The following is a 22588-nucleotide window of genomic DNA, read 5'->3' on the forward strand; positions in this document are numbered from 1 at the left end:
TAGGAGATTACAGTGCCAGTGGCAAAAATAGCGATCCCCTGCTATTTTGATTGTGTCACCATGTTTTTGCTTACCGTGACTAAACCACACAGCAAACGACTCTCTATAAAAACATACAATTTTAACACCGTGGAGCAAATTAAGAGTGGAGAAAAGGTGGCAATACAGTACTGCAACACACCTTGTCCTTACCTAGCTGGGAGGTTGAAAACGCAGACAAAATAAGCTTTAATCAATTAGTGAGACACATGTCTGGCAAGGCCCTGCATTTTCAGTCTCCCCATGTCTCGTCACTCCATATTTCTTGTTCGTTTATAGATGAGAAAAGCACTCAGCGCCCACAATATTTTATGCTTTTTGCTTGCTCCGTAGAAGTAGGTGAGTGAGTTTTTTGTATGCTAATGTTGAGATCTCTCCAAAACATGTTTGCTGTTTTATGATAATTTATTAGGAAACTGATTCTTGTGGACTGCGGCCTGATGGCTGAGCCATTGCCACCACACCAGCTCGCTGCTCCTTCAGTCAGATGAGCTAAAAACCTTTTCTAATTATTTTAGCCGACCTTGCTCTGCAAATTATGGAAGAAATATGCTGGCAAGGTGAGAACATGTGATCGCAGCCTTTGTGGGGTTCAAAATGTCCAAAAACAACACTCTGAAGCTAGCAGTGAAGTGTTTTCCAATTCAAAATCTTCTAAACTAAAGATTGCATTCCTCAGTACAAATGCTAAACCAAGCAAGGTCTAAAGTATATAAGCAGAGTCTCTGGTTGAGAAATAGTCACCTCACTGAGCCTCAACTGGTAGCTTGAGCCAAACTGTGCTTCAGGCTGTCCTATTAGCACTTAATTTGTTTGCAGTTTTCTTCTGTATGGAATTGCCTTCATATCTTAAAATAACAAAACTCCAACAAACTCTTTGAAAAAAGTTCTCTCTCTATGAGAACATTTGACAGTATAATTAAAACCAATGAATGCCAAGTGAGCGTCTATATTCCTCCATCACAAGTGCACATCTGTCACTTCACTTTATCTTCCCATCCAAGTCATTTGCTGTGTCCATTGTTATTGTGAAAGCCGTCTTCAACGGTTGTCATACTATTTACAGTATGTATAGCCTTTGCACTCACAAAGCAATTAAAGCCTTCCATTAAGTTGCCATTTTTCTTGCAGATCACTGAGTAAATATATCCTCTAATATCAGCCTTATTGCTAAAAATCAAAAAGTCTGACACAATCCCATCTGGACTTACGTTTCAGTGAGGTTAAAGACCTTCTGGGAATCCCCGCTCAAAATGCGATACCTGATCGGATCGTTCTCTCTGTCTATGGCCTAGAGGGGAAAAAAGACAACAGGAGTCTGAAGGCCATATGCTGAAGGGTGCAAAACAGGACAGCTGAGCTAAAAGGATGCTGCACTGGAGTGAAAACAAGCATAGTGCAGGATGTGAAATGTCAGTTAAAAAAAAAAAATCTGTTGTCTAAAGTACAACATATACTGACACAGCAAAAGTCACAACGATGCCTTGTGTGAATTTGTGACTCACCTGCAGATTGAGCAGAATAGCTCCTATCCTCATAGCTTCACTGACTTCTAGGCTGTATGTCAGGAGAGGAAAGCGTGGTGGACTCTGATTGTTGGGTGGCAAAACCTCGATGTTGACTGTTGTGATGGAGCTCCTGGCAGAAATACAGACACCAACTGACTTTCAGCATTAGTTTCTACTTGACCAACTGTTGAGCTGTAATGACCTCTTGCCCATAGGGCAGTCAAATAGGTTAAATAAACACTGTATTTACTTTTTCTAAATACTTTGATTTAATTCTTAAAATGGATTAAACTTCTTTTTAGTATACTCATTACTCATCAATGACAAAGCAAAACAAAACATTTTTTTTATTAATGTAATAAAATAAATACAATTTAATTTTATACTTGGTTGAAATACTTTTTTCCAAACTTGCTAGGAATTTCTCACATTATTATTGGCAAAACTGCTCAAACTCAACTAGGTTGGATCAATTTTATTTTATTTTATTTTTTACTGTATTAGATTTAGATCCAGACTCTGGCTGCCTATACTGTGTTGTTGACTTGATGGCCTTAGGGGATGAAATTGAGGCCCAATTATTCCTTGACCTGTGGTGGCTGTATCTAGGAAAACTGTTGGTGGTTCCAAACTTTTTCCATTTGATATTGACAGAGAATACCATGGCCCTGGGCAATTTCAATTTTTCATGTATCCTTCCTACATTTGTTCCTATACACAATCTTGTCTCAGGTTTACAGTCATATCTCTGTATTGGTTTTGTCTCTCACATCAGGTGTCAGACTATATATAGATATGTGAATGTCTTCTTTTAATTACAGCAAATACAGTCAATTCAAACTCAAGACATAGTCAATCATCAGTTAACAAATTAGCTAAAGAAAGAGTTGAAAGCAACTCAAACACAATGTAATGACACATCAAAGTTCACTTGTATTGAGCCTTTACTGCAGAAATGTAGAAAAGGAGTTTTGGTTGCACTGGTTTTTCTTTGTGGTTGACAATCTTATAATGAAAAGTGCATTAAGTCTCAAGATCAAGGCTCTAATGATTGCTTAAGTTCGTCCGCCTTCTTAGTTTTCATAGAAACAAAAGTGTAACTGATTTTAATTGTTTTTTTGTTTTTTTCCAACATGTCTTGTTGAACTGGTACTTAACTTTTACTTACTTTTACTAAGTAAAAGCCTAACTGTACTGAACATGAAGTCCTACGAGGAGTAATTTTGTCACCATGTTAACCAGTTGGTGAAATATCTCTATGACAACCTTTCTTTGACTTAATGAAATCAAAACAGAAACACATTACAGCCTCTTTCACAACATTGTGCAAATTGAGTGGCGCACTGAAACACTGAAATTCTTTCCCTTTGACAGCTCCAAGCACACATTTAAAAAAAAAGAAAAAAAAAGAAAAGGAAAAACTAAAAAGATAGTTTAACCACAATGAAGAAAAAGGATACATTCACTCAAAGTAGCTAGGCCAAATAATTATTTTTTCCATATTTCAGCCCCCAAAAAACTTTCTGGGTCATTTCAAGCAATGTTGTGAATTACAATGAGTTCATATTCAATTAGATAACACTGGCAAATCTATTCATCCAGATGGCTTCGGCTCTATGAAACTGCTTTTCATTCTGAAAGGAGAAACAAATCTGCCTTCTTTAAAAAAAACTAAGAAAAAGAAAAAAAAAAGGTACAGAACATTAATCACAATAGCAAAACTGCTTCCATCAATGTAGAACTCTTCAATGTTCAAATAAATCACCTTCTCTGGGTCTCTGGTGCATTGTCTGAGGCCCTGACAGTGAGTGTGTAAGATCGCCCGACAGTTAAAGTGACACCAGGTGCCACGGTGATGCGTCCAGTGCGATTACTGATGATGAAATCTCCTTGGGCGCCAGCCAGTATCTCATAGGTCACCAAACCATTCAGCCCTTCATCTGCATCCGATGCTGTCAGCTGAGAGAAATTAGGGAGATAAAAAAAAAAGCTACACATTATACACACAGTGCCTTTACATTTTCCTCTTTTTCCCTTTGCTTTACACCTCCCAGAAATATGTTTACTAAACCAGTCAAGCAGAAACTATTTCTCAGTGGGTGGGGATTGTGGGTTAGGACCTGTTTAGCAAATAAGTTGCAGAGGTATTCCCAAATATAAATATTTGCTGGACAATATCATCTGCATTATGCTTTTTTTTTTTTTTTTTAACCTTTATCTATACAAGTAGTCCCACTGAGGCTAAATGTCTCACAAGAGACACCCGTTTCAGATGTTAAATGTTAAAATTACAACAATAAAAGAGAAATTGTCTATTGTTTACAGTACAGCCATATCAAAAAACAGTGATGATTTCACAAAATGATTTGTATGTGTTAAAGTCTGTGAAATGACAAATGCATAGAAAAGGGTCTGCATTTAAGTGAAATCAAATCTAAAGGATTTTGGTTTGTTTAACTTAATGATGAGCAAAGTTGCAAACTACTTTCACTACATTCAGCCTTTCATATAAAATATGGGGGGCTGTTGACAGACAGCTGACAAACATAGTTCTTTTGGCAAGTGTGATGGAAAAAATGATACGTAAATATATCATTTATTTCATGCTCCCATATCAAACAAATTAAGGAACCACCCTTTCCTTCAAGGAAAATTATTTAGGACATCCCGCTGCTTGTAAATACGAGCCCTCATAGTGTAGTTGGCTTCATATCTTTAGGGCCTTGAAACTTTAATCCAAGTTACCATGACCTCCTTTTCCATGCTCCTGTCGTTGGAGTAAGAGCTGTAGCATCAAATAAGCAGCAGAATCCTCAGGGGGCTTCAGCTCTCATAAATGGCTTATAAAAATCGGTTAAGCGGTCATACCAGGCATTCTGTGACCCCTGGCCTCATTTCAGGGAGGGTGAAACGGCTGTTTTTTAAAACCGATTAAACTTGACCTTTTCAATGTCTGACTTTTTTTTTTCTCTTTTGAGGAGAGGCCTTGCTGAGAGGACAGATCAGCTAAAAGATGAAAGAATCATGCTCCGACTATCAAATGAGACAATACAATGATAGAACTCTTACTCCTCTGTTGTAGCAAAATTAAGTTATGGTTCATGTTTTGAACAAGTCCTCTCCTATGGCATAAGTTTGAGCAAGCTGTAATTATGACCTCTAGTTAGCTTTTGAAGTTAAGCGACCTTCAGCGTCCTTTTAAATAAGCGCATGTAAATTATGAGCTGGTGTTGTCACCTTCACTGGAATCACAGTAATTTCCACAGGCTAACTAAATATTGCCTGAGCACTTTCTAACCAAGCTGTGTTTGTTCCTACCCAGAATGAAACAATGAATGAAAAATGTCCCTTTCAGTAATGCCTACACGAGTCTGCTCACCGTTTATCGTTTTCATGCACAGATGTTAGATTTGGTTAACTTAAGCATACACGCATAACAGAAAAGAGGGAAGTATATCATGACCTTTAAAACCACTACACTAATGAAATCAAAAACGAACAATGTTCCTAATCCATAAAGATAATCAAAATGGACTAAACAAACAAGGAGAAAATTGTGTTTTATAAGCAAAATACGTAAGCAGGGGGGTTAATTCACGGTCATCACGAGTGCCTTCCACTACGAATGAACCAAGCTTGTGCACTGAAGATATAGATAAGAGCATTGTCTGTGACTTGTCTGACAGGACTACAGATGAGATGAAGGGCACTATTCCAGCACAATGCACTGGATTGTTGTGGTTATTTGTTTTGAGCATGAAAGAACGTGCGTGAGAGGGATTCTGTGTGATGAGGAAAAAGATGGAGACGTAGCGCGGCGTGCTGGTGCAAGAGGAAAGAAGCAAAAGAATGATTGTTGGATTGATTACCTGTAGCACCGTCTCCCCCGGCTGCATGTTGGTGAAGACTTCAACACTGTAGGAGACCTCTCCAAATGTGGGGGTATTGTCATTGGCATCAATGACCAGGATGTTGACAGTTACTGGCCTGCTCTGCTGGACGCCATCTGACGCCACCATCTATAAACACAAGAAAGAGAAATACCTAATAAAGCGTACACAAGTGAAGTCCATTTTCCTCAGATAAATCATAGATAATTGATTATTTTATTCAACCTTAGGCTTTCACTATTTGATAAGCCTAAGTGACAAATAACGTTTTTACGACCTCAACACCAGTGCTTACAGTTTTCCTTTGTATACATTCATTTTTCTTTCCCTTGACATTAGAAAAGTGCTTAGAGAAGAAAAGGGAGTGCTCGTCTGAAGCTGCCTAAAGGACAGATTGCAAACTGAACAAACCACATGTTTATTTGTCCCTGGCAGCTCTGATCTCCAGTACTTGGCGAGGTAGAAAGAAAATGGACTGAGCAGAGCAACAAGTGCAGTGTAGGAGAGGGTAGATCTAAACAACAACTGTTGCAGCAGCAAGAAATACATGTTTTGACGCTTTGCACTAAGCCTCAAAATTGAAATGACAAATCCTGCTGGTTATACTGTATATCAGGAGATTGCTTTTAGTAGCAGCTAAACACTCACAGTGAAGGTGTTGAACAGAAACAAATGATAACATATAGAAACGTGCTTTTCCATCCTATCAAACTGTGTTTCTGTTCTTGAGCCAGAACTGAGATGCCAAGAAGTTTTAGGGAGACAAGAAGGAAAGCAGATTTGGATTTACTGAGACAATCCATACTTATACATACTTATATAAATGTGTAAGTACTGACTTATGTAAACCATGTCATGCCTGACTAATATGTTTACTATGAGAAGTGGATTAAACTGATTCCAACTGAGGGGACCCATTTCCGAATGCAGAGGCCAGTAAAATAGACAAAAAAAAACCTTAATGGGTTGATTGAAAAAAAAAAAAAACCCCAAAAAAACCCAAATTTAAATATATAAAAATAAGAATCCAAAAAGAAGAATGAGGACTAAGGTATAAAAATGAAGGGCAAATAACAACAAGAAAGACATGAATATATATTCGGTGTTGATTGTAAATGAAACACAGATGGGTTCCCAATAAAACTCATTGGAAATCTAACCTTCAAAGCAAACAAAGCAAACAAAAAGAAATAGCTTAAAAATTAATCAAATCTATCACAAAAGCTAAACATGAATAGAGCTTGCTTATTGCAAGAGAAACGAACTAGATAAACACACATTCATATAATACTTTATAAAAATATGCACAAAAAGGTTTTTTCCCCTAAAATCTTGGATACTATCTATACCCTACATCTAGAGTACAGTTTAATATAAATTAGAGTAATAAATTTGTTAAATAAATTATCCCTGAGAAATACAAACACACACACATTAGTCAAAGAAGTGAATCAATATGTTTTTCAAGGTTAGGTAGAACGTTTTATAGATTCTGATAAACTCACATCCCCAAAAAAGTTTTAAAAGTGAAAAATGTAAAGCCTGTTGTGAGATCAGCCTGAGACATATCTACAAAGCTGAAAACCAAATACTCAAATACTACATAAATATTTAGCATTATCAATTTCAAACACGATAGAGGCAGACTCTATCAGATACTCTATGTTCAGATATTAAGGAGGAGGATCCTGATGGTAGGCAACAGTCCATTTGTTTCATCTTGGTTTCTCTTCCCAGGTCCCTGTTGGGGGCAGGGACTGGAACTGGATAATGAGAGGTCTGGAGTCATGTGTTCTTGGCTTGCACTATCCTCATTGCTGCTCAGAGACCGCACTGGTGGCACTCTCCTTGTCCACATAATTTTGATAGCTATTCGCCCACTTCTAAGAAGGCGGAAGATCTGAGAGGCACGGTAATGCTGGAAGAACACTGTGTTCCTGCCTGCGGTCTCTTAGGTGGTGCCAGGAGATACCAGCCATACGGTTCCTGTTGACTTGCTTCACAGAGCTTTGGCCTAATTTTTCAAACCCCCCCAAAATTAAGAATACCAATATCCCACTATGAACCTTTCACTAAAGTCCACAGGGATAGAAAACAGGGCTGTCCTGTGGTGCTCCTACTAGTCCATGACTACGTTTTCATCCCATGCCTTAGTCTGATCCAGAGGACTGGGTATAACCAACATTTCAAGGTATGTAGATGAATATCTACTGTATAGCTCTGTCAATAATTAAGCTTTATGGCATGTCAGAAAGTAAATCAAATTTTTTTCAAGAATATTTCCCTAAAGTAATGGTTTTTTTTAGTCTTATATAAGAGTGAGTTCCTTATTTGTGTTATCAGGCACAAAATTATGTTGTACTATGAGGGAAGACAGGAGCAAGGTTAATATAGCAAAATCTTTCTTCTGAACCTACAGTAAGAACAAAGCATTGAACAAAAGCAGTGTCTCGTGTGAGCTCTGGCTCATAATGTCTTTTGCACAACTAACATTAGGCAACAATTTGTCCACCACGGAGGACAATCCCAGGGTAGGTTGCTGTCAAAACAGCATTTATCTCACTGGTTGTGTGATGCAATCACACAGGCCTAGAGGCCACAGCCGTCCTTCATACTTCACATCTGCCTTATTCTCACCAACAACTCCTCAGACAAATGGGTGGTGCAAATATCTGCACAGTAGAATATTGGGCATCTTTGTGCATGGAGTTCTATCAGTGCACTACATCTGAGTCCTTCTGACTCCGTTTTAAGCATAATACACTGTGTTGACAAATCTGGCACCTTTCTGCATGTGTGAAGAGCTGTTCCTCTAATCTAATCTAATCATGGATTAGTCAGGTACATGGTGTGTAAAGTACTGCTGTCCTGCTGTAGCAGGTGTGTTGTCTAAATTTCATTCAGTTTTTTTTCCACATCACAGGCCTGACTTATCCAAATGACAGCTTATACAGGGGTTAGCTAAGATGAAACAAGACTTATTAAGAGGTCTAAACCCAGATTCTGCTGTGGCAGATCGCCAAACCAAGAAGGTGCTGGATGCATTTTTTGACCCCAGACAGCCAGAAGAAGGGACATTATGGTACCTCTTATTAGAAATTCAATTCAATTCAAAGACACATTCCTGCCATACTGAATGTCTGAACTCATTAACAATTTAACAATTACAACACCACCACATAGAACAATAGTAGACAAAACTCTTAGCACCCTGTCACCTAAACTAAAATGTGTGTAACATGCATACCGTCCAGGTGGCAATAACAACTCCTCACGCATTCAAAAGCCACAATCTAACATGTTAATGTAACAGCTCAGACATGTTGCCACGTGATAAACCTTTGGATCAACAAAGACTAGACAAAGAAAAGTTAAAAAGACTTTTCCTTGGAGCACAAACCTCGCTTTCATTCTAAAGACTGAATTAAATCTTACTTCAAGTAAAAAAAAAGTTGCCAACAAAAAAAAAAAAAAAGGGTTGACTTTTAGTGATTTTCTTTCATGGACCTTCCTATCAGTGTTATACAGACACAGGTGGACACTTCTATTCACCCCCCTCCTCTATTTCAGTCTTCTTATTTTCCCACTGTTTGTGTTCCTTGGATATATTCATTGTACCTCGATCAGCTCTTAAATACAAACTTGTAATATTTACACATATATATTTAATTTTTTTAATCTATTTTTTATAAGGCACCCAGGCACAATAGTGACAACATCACAGTAGTGGTTAACAGTGTATCTGTATAGTTAATTTTATTTATATAGTGCCAAATCACAACAAAGGTCGCCTCAATGCACTTTAAACTTATAATAGTCTTAATTTCATGATATGAATACTTCATGTACTACTCTACTATATCAGTGAGCAGATAAAAAACAGCTTTTCAGGAGCTTAAGTGAATTATATCTTTGGACATTCAGTGTACTGAATAGTGTACTGAGAGGAGACTTGTATTAACTTCATTTGTGAAACATAGAGCTTTAATTAACTACGCCACTGAAATGCATGCTGGGTAATGCTAGCTAGCCAAGCAGATCTAATGCTACCCGAGTAAAGACTGATAGAGGATGGAGAAAAAAAGACACAAAGATGGTCCAGAATATTTTGCTGCCAAAAGATGAGCTGTGTTTTCTAACCACAGAATCATTTGTGCCACAAACTTTAGAAAAATAAGTCCAAATGGAGTTCGTTATAAAGTTGCACTACAAAGCTCTGCTGTGGAAACATTAACACCAGTGAACCATATACTAAGTCTGCAGCAGAAAAACTGGCATTGAGCAAAACTGAAAAGCATAACAAGCAGCCTGTTACGTACTGATCTTACATTAAAGTTTGTATTTTATGTAGTCCTGACAGAAAAACAAATATAAGCCATTATAAATCTAAAATGAAATAACCACTTATGGAAATTATTACTATTAGTAATAATACTACAATTCATAAAGTGAACAAGAAAAAATATAAACAAAAGAAAACAAACCAAAAAAAACAAAAAACTAACAAACCCCAAAACCCAGCATGATACAAAGTTTTATTCATACCATCCAGCATCACATCATAATATCTAAATTTAGCTCTAACAAGCCACTAGCATCGAATGCTTCCCTGAACCTCATCTATGTGGTAGTCGACATGGCAAGTCATGGCTCAAGTAGCTAGAGCCTCGAAGACTGGTTGGGCTGTCGACTTACCCCGTGGGTGTAGTGAACATGCTTGCCTTCTACTGACTCACACAGCCCTAGACTTAACGTGTGCTGCAGGTGTAACGAGTAAAAAGACAAACTGTGGTGCACACACGCTGCCAGTAGCCAGTGGCACATCCTACCTTTTTAATATAGCAAAGCAGTAGAAAAGGTGTGTCCATTAGAGTTACAGCAGCATCACTGTATCACTGTGCTACAGAATTGATTTTATTTGATATAGTTTATTATTATATTATTTAGAGTTTGGACAATTCGTACAAGCTTAATGTCTTGTCATTTTTCTCGTAATTCTTTTTAGGTAGTCTAATTCTCCAGACTTCTTCAAGGATATCCTAAAGTTCTTCTTTGGTGCTGACTGCCTTTTGTTTTATTTTCAGTTTCAATAATGTCGAGGTCCAAGCTCTGGAGAGGCCAAGCCATGATTGACGATGTTCCACTGTGTGTTTTTCTATCCAGGTATTCTTTTACTGCATTGGCAATGTGTTTGGGATCATTGTCATGCTGAAAAATGAAGCTGTTGCCAGTCAGATGCTTTTGGTATTGCACGATGGATGAAAATCCAACAATACTTTTCTGCATTCATAATTCCATCAATTTTGAAAAACTCCCCAATGCCACTGAATGAAATGCAGCTCACAACTGTGACAGAGTCTCCCCTGTCTTTTATAGATAGCTGCAGACACTCTCTGCTGACATTCTCCATATATTTTGACAACAATGAACAAAAAATTTGAAATTTGGATTTGTCACTCCATAAGACTAGTGGCCTCTGATTTTCAGTCAACTTTGTGTGTTCTCCTCGGTTTTCTGTCTTTAAGAATGCCTTCTTGACAGCCACCCTTCCACTAAGACCATTTCTGATGAGGCTTCGGCAAACAGTAGATGGACCAATTGAAGGGCCAGAAGTATCACTCAGGTCACGTGTCAGGTCTTTGCTGAATTTGTTCCTATTTTTCAAAGACATGACTTTGAGATACTACTCATCTGCTGTGGATAGTTTTTATGCCTGCCACTTCTCTTATCCTCCACTCGTCCAGTGCTCTTAAATTTTTAAGGGCACACTGCACACCATGCTGAGTTTCTGACTAATGGTCCTTCAGGAACTTGTTCATTCAAAAATGGTGTCACCTTTACTCTATTTCATAGATTCAAGAGAAGAAATGGGAACTTGAAGCGTTTTTGTGAGATGCTGCTAGTAACAAAGTGGTTAAACATGTAATTTAAAATACATTTTTATTAAGTTGTCTGTTATATGTAGATCTTTTTAAAAGAAAAGTATCTCTTTAAGTATTTTATTGTTGTTTTTAAATTACTGAGTGATTTATTGTCAAAATGGTCTAAAAATGGTCAGGTATAAGGACTTGGACTGAAAGAGACTGAAAAGCAGCCAATGTTAAAATAAAAACTTTCAAAAGACCCTCAGAAACCCTGGAGAACTACTGCTCAAGACCACTAAAAATACCAGCACCTGCCTGTGCAGTAGATGAACCTATGGTATAAATGTGATAATCCTAGGAGATTTTCAGAAACCCTGACCTCTGACCTTGAGGTGGAGATCAATGGGACTCAAACTTGTCTGAGATTTCAGTGGCAGCACCTATGGTATGAGTTTGAAAATTCCAGGTGATTTCTTGAGTTATCCCATCATAAGATTTTCAGAAAACTTGGCCACTGTCCTTGAGGTCAGAGATCACTGAGATTTGAATTACCGCATTAACAAACTTGGGTGTCTACGCCTGCTGGCCGGCGTGTGACGACAGTACCCCATCAGCCTTTGATGGCTGAGGGATAAAAAGCACAAGAAAGTCTGGCTCCTTAGAAGCAAAACATAATGAAAAGATTGGTGGTTCAAGACATTTGCACGGTACTGAATATTGTAATAACAGTACAACATAGCGCCCCGATAATCAGCGACATACATTATAATGTAATAAAAAAACATTAATTAAAAAATCAAACAGAAAATGAATAAATGAAGCTCACTAAAAAATATATCTCTAGAATTTATTCAAAACCTTTATAGCATTTAATATGCAACTTGTCTGTTCAAGTGAAGCGACATGAAGAGGATGTTACCAAAAGATAGCAGAACAACTGCTTCTAATGATCCGAGAAGGGAATTTCTCTCTTTTACATGTGATACTGAATAAGCTTTTAAGCTTCTCATATATCCAAACCAGAGAGAAACCAAAGAGGATAAATAAAGCTGAGCACACACAGCACAAAAGGGTCAACAACGCACACACATAATAAATAAAACATTCCTTCATATACCGCTGGTGCTGATGTCCAAAGCACTTTCACCAACTCAACCAAATCCAGCACTACACCAAAATCAACGGCACACAAAAGCATCCGAGTTCAAACTTCTGCGGTCCCCGGGGAAACATTTCCAGCAAGCTTGCTGTAGTATCACTGCTGGTTTGCTAATACCCCTGGATAAACAAGTTGCTACCTCTCTAAGCCAAAACACTTAAAATTGGTGAACCAGACTGCTAATGTGAAATTAATAACAATGAAAACATCAGATAAAACATAGCTGTGGAGCTCAGTGAGACTGAACCATTTCATATGATATACAAATTACAGGGTTCCAATAAATTTGAATGACTTGTATTGTGAGTCAAAGTCAAAAAGAAGAAAAGAAGAAACAAGAAAGCCAACATGGACAGTGCAAACAATATTTTGATTATGATCTGAGATCCAGAAGTATTTTGTCTTGTTTTTACAGATTTAGGAAGTGGTGTGCAAGAAGGCCAAGAAAGACAAGAAAATAATTCAAACGCAAGTAACTTAAGGAGCTTATTCGTATACCATATACCTGACTACATTCAAGAGTAATAGAGAAATCTATAGCAAATAAAGAAGAACAAAGGTAATAGAGAAATAGCAAGAAGAGTACAGTTCTAGTACAATTCAACTTTTGGTGAAATACTAATAGTTAATGGGCAGATCATTACTTAATAACAGGATAATTCTACATGTATAGTTAATAACACTAAGCACACAAAAGATTAAAGATAATATACGAATGAATCATCAGTTTAACATTTCATGGCTATTTTCAAGTTTCAGAGTACAACTCTCTGTTAGAGTTTTCTGTATTTGCAGGATGTTTTTCTTGCTTCATGGATGATGTTAACCAATAAGCTACTTGATTTTGTTTCTGATTTATCTGGGATTTGCCACCCGTACAATGTTTCTCACATTACAGTTTCTGTGTATAGTATTAAAATCTATGCATTGTTACATAACATTAAAATCAACATGCACCACAAATCTTACTGAGCATACAAAACCGATATGCCTCTGGTCCACTGTTGGATGGAAATGTATAAGTGGACAAACTGCCTCACTTCACTGCTATGGGTCCACTAATAAAGGTCATATTGCTCTGGAAGTGTCAGGTCAGCTTTGTATCTCCAAGTGCCTCTTGGTACATGGCTAATCTTGAACTTCTATTTAAATACACAAAATGGAAGATGTGGGTCACAGTACTCGAGTGCAGTTGTGCAGATAGCTACACTGAGTTGTGGGCCTACCGTGAAAGTATAGACCATCTGCGTCTCCCGGTCCACAGGTTTGAGGAGCCTCAGGTAGCGGATTATCCCAGTTGGGGTCAGGCTGAAGATCATGGTGTAGTCATCCAGGGTAATCGTCACCATGGGGTCTTTTGTCTTCCGAAAGAAAGATATACAAAAAAAGAAACATGTTGCCATGGTGACATGACTGTTTCATAATTTATTTTTCGAAGGCCGCAGCTGTGGAGCTGAGAAACCCATCAAATGGTACATTTTGATCTGCCAAAGAGTTGGAAAAAGTAATCTGTTGGCAGGTCACCCATCTTTCTAGAGAAAATAGAGAAGAAGGCAATGAGCCCTAAACCAATGTCTTTTTAACATTAATGAAACACTCAAAGAACCCCACATCTTTATGAATGTGACTGTATCATGAAAGCAATAGAAAGGCGTCTTTACTAATTACTACACCTGTTCCTTTAGGGGGAAAAATTAAGCAGGCAGGATATGGGGTTTTCAGCTTTTGGTTTAAGGTTTCCAGATGAAAACAAAAAGCTTGAGAAACATTTTGAAAAAGAGTCATTTTGATAACGATCACTGCTGTGTTAATACAACTGTGGTCCACTGCTGCAAGTCGGCTTCGATTCACATCCATCAATGAGTCCTCTTAAGAGAGTTTGGTAAACATCGGGACTGGGTGGCTTATTGATTTTGTTATCTCTGTTTCCACTTTGATGTGTTAATCTTCTGCAAAGACTTGCTATGTATTGAAAGATGAACTAAAGGTAGTAATCATTTGTTTTAGCTGCGTGTCACTGTGCGAGTCTAACAGTGCAGTGAGTGAGTTAGAGTTCTCCACTGAGGTGGATGCACACATGCACGCACACTTTGTAAGCTGTCAAAGAAATGGTTAACACCCCACACGGAAGAATCAATTTGTAAAGTTTTGATTTTAGAAATGCAGAAACAGCAATCTGCACATTACAAAAGACACTCCAATCAAAGCAAAACACTCCAAACACACACTCCAATTCCAGTACAAAAGTCAGTACACAGCTTGATTGATGTACAACACACCAATCATTACAGGAGACCCGATTACCATTTAATTGATCATTTGTGCAATTCTGCAGTAAAAAGAGGAGGAATTCTGCAGGAAATAGAGTTTTTTTTTTCCAAATACAAAGCAGGATTATGAAGTTGGTAATTAGACGCTGAGAATGTCTCCAGCAGTGATCAGTGCTCTGAATGTATTCTTACTTTTCACACCATGATGCATGCATTAAAAGTAGGTATGTCCCAAATCAGTTTTGGTAAAAGGGAAACAGCAGTACTGATCTGTATCGGCTACATGAAGTGAAGTTTAAATGAATGAGATTCGCATTGACATTGTGCCAGATCAGGTAAAGCGAGTGGGCAAAATAAATACAACTAAAAGGAATGCATTTAACCTTTTGTTTGAAGTGGAAATCAAGCAAGGAAATGTCTCGTTCCAAAGACTTATACATGTATTTTTAAATCTTTGGCCATCATATCACATTAGAAAGAAACCAGCTGAAGCCATGTTGCAAGTTTAAAGCAAAACTATTAAGCCAAATCTCTGAATTCAATTTCCTTTACTAATAACAGAGGCCCAGCACAGGCCCACTTTAAGTTATTAAGTGTACACACTGCAGCTGCATAATGCAGGAAAACATGAATATTGGATTAAACTCAGCATCAAAAGCTAGTCAATCTTTAAAATGATTTGCATCAAAGATTAGAGCACAAAACTGGATCAGGACATCCCTTTATAACATTGTGTGGGTTTGAGTGCGTGTGTGAGTTTGTGCGTGCCACAGCATTTAAAATCAGCCCTTTTACCTACAGGTGTAACACCGGGAGCCAGCTGTAACAACAAAACAAATATAGCGGGACAATGACTCATGCACATGTTATTTTCTGTGAGTACGCGATACAAGCACATGAATAAATGTGGCTCTGTCCTCAATATTTAATCAATGCACTACAAGTACTTTGTGTTTGTATGCAACCATGCATGGATGGGCATCTTTAAAGAGTAAGCGACAGCAAGCTTAGGCTGATAAAGCCTCTCTTTCTCTCTGTACCTCCTCAATGTCATTATCCAAAGCGACGATTCCCAGGGGGGCGGTAAGGTTGGCACTGGCTGAGATAGTCGTACCAACTGGGGAGGACTCACTCACATAGCCCTGATAGGTAGCAAACTGGAAATACGGTGCCTGGTTGTTCTGATCCAAGATTTCAACGATGACTTTAGCATATGCTGGGAGGGGATGACCATTATCCTGTTCAGCCTTGGGAGAGGGAAAAGAAAGAACAAGGGTGAAAGTCACTCTGTGGAAAATACCATATCAACAAGACTACTCTGCTGGAAAGTTATGCTGTTCCAACTCTCATGCAGGCACAGAAATAGAAAGGCATAATTTCTCTGAGTGTCATTTCAATTTTAAAAAAGCTATATTGACTAAATTTAATCAGGGGTCCATTTAGGATTAGAACTTAGTAATTACCGGGGCATTTAACAGAAATACCATCCTTTGTAGGAGAGGGACTGCAATTAGTGGCACTCCTTTGCTGTCAAATCAGTGACCAGTGATAGAAGGAGGCTCTTGGGAATATTACGAGCTGATTCAATGCCAAAATTAACCACTTCACTATTAAAAAGGCTCACACCAAATCTGTCTGCATTGCTGAAGGTGAAAAATCCCTGTTTTTCTGTAAAGGTTCTCTGTCTTCTGAATCAACCACAGAGCAGTCTGATATAATAAAATCCCCATGTACAGCTCATCTATTCAGCATGTCAATATCCTCAACCAAAAACAGACATGCAGCACTCAGCTATGGAACAGAGCTTAGAGAAATGTTCTGTTACAAGACCACTGAAAGAGTGAAAATTACATTGCTCAATCAGGTATCAGTCCATTTGTGAAAAAAAAACAAGTTTCTTGAAAAATCTAGTTCCCATTACATAAAATCAATATGTCCTCTTAAGCTATTAAAATGTTTACAAACTAAATCTGGAAAGATAAATCCAGAGCTGTAAAATCTCCAAGAAATGCACAAGTGAAACATGAACCTGCATCCAAAATCAGTTTGCATTTGTGCCATGTACAGAGAAACACACAGCAAACTAGAGGAATCCATAACAATCACAACAATGTAAACAATCCTTCCACTTCATTTTGCTGCACGGCTGGTGGGTGACATGGCCACTTTAGTAACATAGTACATTTCCATAAATCAGTATGTTGTCTCAGCCATTCAAACTGCACAAAACCTAATGAAGCTGAACTTACACTAGAGTCGAATCTGACACTGCCATGTCCCAGTAAGAGGAAACTTAATGAATGCGGTCTGGTCAGGCTGTCACTACAATCTTTCGCCTCCTAAGTACATATGTCACTTTTGCCACCCACACTGGGATGCTTCAGAAACATTAAGGCTTTGAAAATACAGAAGGAGTGGGGGACTAAGGGAACATCAGTTCAGGCCATGACCTGGAACTAATTCAGCACATTAGCTCAATTTCACTGGGCTTGTGTTGCAGAGTGCCAATTATAAGAAATGTAAGCGCTTGTACTGCAAAATTGTAAACAGCAGGTTCCCCATGACTTCATGTTTACTGCCTTATGTGTATAGCTTACTATGGGGAAAAGAAAAAAAACCCACTTGTAGCATATTCAGTTGAGCTTCCCTCCAGCTGAGATTCATACCTGTTATTATTTCAATCACAATCTCATGTCAGATTCTCTTCCCCAAACATCTTCTACTTATCCCCTTATCAAAGTGATAATAAGAACACCAGCACTATACTGACCCAGAGATCCAATCTGCTCACACAAACGCCTGAGGGAAAAAACAAAAATGCTGTCATTGACAGCCATAACATACACTTCACATACAGTGTTCCCTCATGATTTAGAGTGCCATTTCTTCATTCTCTTACTTTCACCAAGCCGTCACGTCTGCCTTTGACATTTGGCTTAATCTCACCGCAGTCACCTTAGTAGATGTACCTAAGTCAACATCAGTGATGACTTTTAAAACATAAAGCACATGTTGTCTAAAATAGGCTCCTGATTATTTAACTGTTACCTTACCTAAAGCATTAACTATGCAGAACCTTCAAGGCACAAAAGTCTAATTCTTACTCACCTGCTCCTTTGAATCCTAGAATAATCATTCCTTGCCCTGTACATGAATCAGGTAGATGAGGCTCCATCTACCATCTTCCAGACACGTCTCTCTCTCTCTATCTCTCTTGGTCTTTTCCTCCTTCTCCTCTGAACCGTCTCCTTTCCTCAAGCTATGCACAATCATCCCAAAGACATGCAGAAAGCTTCTCATATGATCAGCCTCCCTTCTTCTTGTGGAAATCTTCCTCTCATCTCTTTGCTCCCCAGCTATCCCAGTAAATAGCACGTTACACACTGCTCAGAGGTGTCTAGAGGTTAGTGATGGGTAGATGGAAAGTTCATCTGCACTGCTGCACCAGCAGCACATAGGCAATTCCTGACTATGCTCTAAATTAAGATTCATGAAGGCACAGCAGCCTGTCCTGCTAAGTCCATAAATCATAACAGATTTTTCACCCCCAGCTCCTAAGGAGCTAAAGATAAGGTTAATGGCCTTCAGGACAGAGGTTATCTGGGTAGAACAGGTAAGGGTGCACGCTAAAGTTTTTAAGAGATGAGTCAAACTTAATCTCGCAAAAGCCCATTAAAAATAGAAGAGAATTGAAATCTTGAATAAAGTAGTGTTGTTTGCCTAATGTGAAGGAAGGAGAGAAATCAATATTTTACCTTTAGCTGATGAAACAGACAATGAGGCTCTATCACGGTAAATGTTTTAACAATCCTTGTAGGACTGCGCATGTCTAATAGTTGACACTAATTTACTGCAAATTTTTGCAAATGCAATTTGTCGTAATTACTAACATTACACTGCACTGTTACATAAATGTAGTGAACAGGCTTTGTATTGAGGTTAAGTTTAATGAGATTTCTCAAGAACTGTGTCTGTGTAGGGCAGATTGAAACAATTCAACTTTCGAGGAATGAATAAGTCAAATATACTTTTATACTTTACCTTGATGACTAATGTAAACTTTTGATACAAGTCCCGGCTGATTGGCTGCAGGACGCGCATTTCTGCAGTGGTTTTGTTCAAAGAGAAATATGCTGCATATGTGTTTGGTTCACCTGCAATATAAAATAAGAACATTTATGGTAGAATCAACCCCAGAAGAAATATTAAAAAGGAAAATCATGGCATCAGCTCAGCCAAAGACATTAAAAGTGTAAAAATCAATGAAAATACGTGATGAACCTACCAACTAGGATGTAGTAGAGAATGTTTGGTCTGGCACTTGGGGGCTGTATATTTCTGTCCATGTCCACAGCACGGATCGGAGGGGTAACATTCAGTGGGTTCAGTTTGCTCTGCAACAAGGGGTGGCTGAGTCAACAATACAGCAACATAATCAAAATGCAGATTGATTAATTTCCTCTAGATCTCACTGTTGCATGGATCACCTAAAATAACTCTGACTGCATTTTTATGCAGAGCAAAAAAAAAAACCCGGAAACTGTTCTGCAATAGAAAATTCCTCTTTAAAAAAAAAGATCTGCCCCAGAAAGTTTTCTGTGTGCTCTATATCAATATTTTGGTTGCTGTATAATCTTATGTGATGTTTTGCACAGTCCTCGCAACTCTGCTCTTCCACATAAAAACAGCATTCTCCAGAGAAGCTACTCTACGCTTTCAGCCTTAAAGTAGAGCCGCTGTGATTAGACGTCGCCTCAGTTCCACCTGCTTATACACTATAGCACTTATTAATATTAACTGATAGGAGAACTGCTGTTATTGTGCAGTGCTGTGCCTTGCTGGCTTTTCTTTTGCGCCTCTAGTGAATAACACTAGAAATGTAGAAAGCTACAGCCATGTGTTCCTTCCCCACATTTTGATAGTATCAACTCTTCTTCTCACCTTTAGAAAAAAATATATAACCTGCTGGCTATATACTTCAGTAAGCTTGTTGGTAAGCACCATAACATAATGATAAGAATAAGGAAAACAATGAACCGAAGCTTATAGATTTCTTATTTCCATGCATGTAAATGTACCTGATAGTGTTGGACATAAAAGATAATCTGCTAGTGGTGCTTTAGGATAATTTCCCCCGCTTATGCACACTCATACATCATCAGCACTAACTACCTTGGCTTTACCTTTATGCATTTGCATCAACATATGGTTAAGTGGGAATATGTTTAGCACATCACATTTAAGAATACCTTTCCTCATGCAAAACGCCTCCATATGGCTGACACAGTATGTGCGTGTATGCTAAGGGGCCACTGCTAAACTTCCTTAGTGTAGATAGGCACATGGCTAACAGCTCATTGGAAGAAGAATCCCTCCCTGAGGGGGTATATTTATATCCATCAGCTCTGGAGTAATCCTTACACCCCTCCCCAACCAACCCTCTCGCTTTTACAATGTCTGGAGGTGCGCTAAATCAAATCCCCCTAGCTCTGCACAATGATGATTAGCTATAATACCCTCCCTCAGCAGTCATTATCCAGGGGACTCCAGAGCCCACATTATATCCCCCCAGGGCAGAAAATAAATACAAATCAACTTAATAATGTCTGTCTAGCTATTGTGATTAATTACAATACACTCATCAATTATGAGAAGACAATTCTCCCAGTGGACAGACATGTTAGTGTTACACTGCAAAATTCCCCCCAAAAAATAAAAAAAAGAAAGAGAAAAAAACCCCCAAACAATCAGAGACCAAATCAGAAGTCGTATAAGCATGTATATCGACAGTAAAGGGTAAGGAGGTATGGTGAACCCATGCTGTGTTCACAGGAGGAAAAACAAACAAACTGCTAAACAGATGATGAAAAGCTTTGGTTTGTGTAGCTGGTGCTGCCGTGTCTTGCATAACAGTCTGAAAACCTTTTATCATAAATAATAAATTACAAACTATCAATGGAAGGTCTGGACAAACAACTGTGACTCACTATGCCACCCTAAATAAAAACCGCAACTTTAGGGTTTTGTTTTTTTTAAATACCCATCTATATATATCCCACTGTGTCTTTATTGCAGGATTTTGTGTTATTTAGTGTCACACTCTGGCTCCATTCAATATAATTTGATTCCATTTATCTCTCATGTTCGGAACATGTCACCACAGTACACTTAAGCCATACTTGATGAAACCGTTTCCTCACAACTGCCTGAGCTGAGCTAAATGAATCCGATAATTCCTCACAATGCAGCTGGTCCAACTATAAGTGTGTTGGTTAGGAAAATTATACTTAAAATAACAAGAAAAACATTAACCATATACAGGAATAAGAGTAGGCTACTGGAAAGCAGATTCACATTCATGGCCATATAAATGGGGGGATATTTAAGCTAACCACAACACAAAAAGGTCCAAAATAAAAGGAGCGCTTCTACCTTCCTCTGAGGAAACCGCAGCTTGATTCACTTTTGTTCATTCTAATGACTATTACATGCATGGAGATACACAGCAAATATAAAATATGTTTTATAAATAAACAACTAATCGTGTATAGACTAACATAAATTCTGTTGGTGCACTAGTTGCTCTCGCCACCTCGGGTCTATATGAATTTCCCTCTCTTTTTCCCCTCAATGGTTTTTAGATGTGATCCCAAGTCATCTCATGCTTCAGTTTAATTTGTGAGTACAATGGAAAACAAAATGCAGTAATAAACTGCAAATTGTACTCTGTCTTCAGGTGAGGAGGCAAAGACAAGGTATAATGAGGCAATTAGGGTATTTAAAAGGCGTGACATAGATTAACATATAACAAGAATGTGAACATATGGCACAAATGTCTCACAAATCTGAATAGCATGTATACTGTGCATATGCACACATACAGAATGACAGGTAAAAATCCAGCCTCCATGCATGAAAACATAAACATGCATATATTAGCAGGAGGAAATCTGTTAAAATGACCTTGTGGAATAGCAGTGTGTTCACACTTGCCTGTCTGCCTGGCTCTTACCGGTTCAGTGAATTCAGGGATAGCAGCATGGTAGGTGAGGGGGTTGCAGTCACGAGTGTTGTTCACTAAAACACAAGGCAGGAACATGGGACCCAGGTCGTCTCCATCCTCGACATCCACAGTCAAAGTTGCGGTAGCTGTTAGTCGGTTAGGGGGGAATGGAGCGCGGTCCTGGAAGACAAGCAAATGGCTACAGATTGAGCAACTTTCTGAAGCAGTCGAAAAATCCAAAACTACTTCATGATTTGGTCTCATGTGTCTATACTGAAATCTCCTGAAATATACCTGAACACCCTGACAAGCTTTAGTCATGCATTTACGCAAATTCTTTAGGACCGAGTCTTTACAACTTGAATCGAGACATACATCATCTTAGAGCTGGGCGATAGAACGATAACGATATGTATCGCGATATAACTTTTACTCATAGAGAAATTAAGCTATCGCGATAGACCTCGCCGCTCTTGTCCTCTTAAAAAAAAAAAAAAAAAAAAAAAAGGTCAGCCGATCCAAATTCAGTAGCGCAGAGCCGAACCAATCACAGCCGCAGCGTCACGTCGCGTGACTTGTTACGTACAGCACAAGTGCCAAGCCGCACGTGTGTTTGTTTGGGAAGCAGCCAGCGGGTAATGGAGCCAGCGCATAATGGAGGAAATGAGTGTGCCGACTAGAAAAATCAACCGAGCGTGACCGAAGAGAAAACAGATGATGGTTCCAATGCCAGAGAGATTGTCGAACGGAAGAGCCATAGAAGTTCCGTAGTGTGAAGGTATTTCGGCTATTTCAAGTCTGACAAAAAACAGAGTAGCCTGCACTGTAAATTGTGCCGAAAGCAAGTCTGGAAAT

At 38.5% G+C, this 22588-nt stretch overlaps 1 protein-coding gene across 1 annotated transcript in view; it reads right to left on the reverse strand.

The window, feature by feature from the left end:
- The window catches only part of LOC146695404 (protocadherin-15-like), a 224604-nt gene that overhangs the window by 80532 nt on the left and 121484 nt on the right, over positions 1-22588 (reverse strand). The window contains exons 9-17 of the mRNA XM_085477537.1: positions 21743-21913; positions 19016-19124; positions 18772-18884; positions 15771-15977; positions 13687-13821; positions 5417-5566; positions 3313-3506; positions 1545-1677; positions 1251-1330 (exon numbers count right to left, since the gene is read on the reverse strand). Coding sequence (XP_085333663.1) covers positions 1251-1330; positions 1545-1677; positions 3313-3506; positions 5417-5566; positions 13687-13821; positions 15771-15977; positions 18772-18884; positions 19016-19124; positions 21743-21913 — 1292 coding nt within the window. The remainder of the gene's footprint in view (positions 1-1250; positions 1331-1544; positions 1678-3312; positions 3507-5416; positions 5567-13686; positions 13822-15770; positions 15978-18771; positions 18885-19015; positions 19125-21742; positions 21914-22588) is intronic.

Source organism: Copadichromis virginalis, linkage group LG13, assembly GCF_057382275.1.
Source record: "Copadichromis virginalis isolate Kocher_CV1m ecotype Utaka linkage group LG13, C_Virginalis_male_GT1.1, whole genome shotgun sequence".
Lineage (NCBI taxonomy): Eukaryota > Metazoa > Chordata > Actinopteri > Cichliformes > Cichlidae > Copadichromis > Copadichromis virginalis.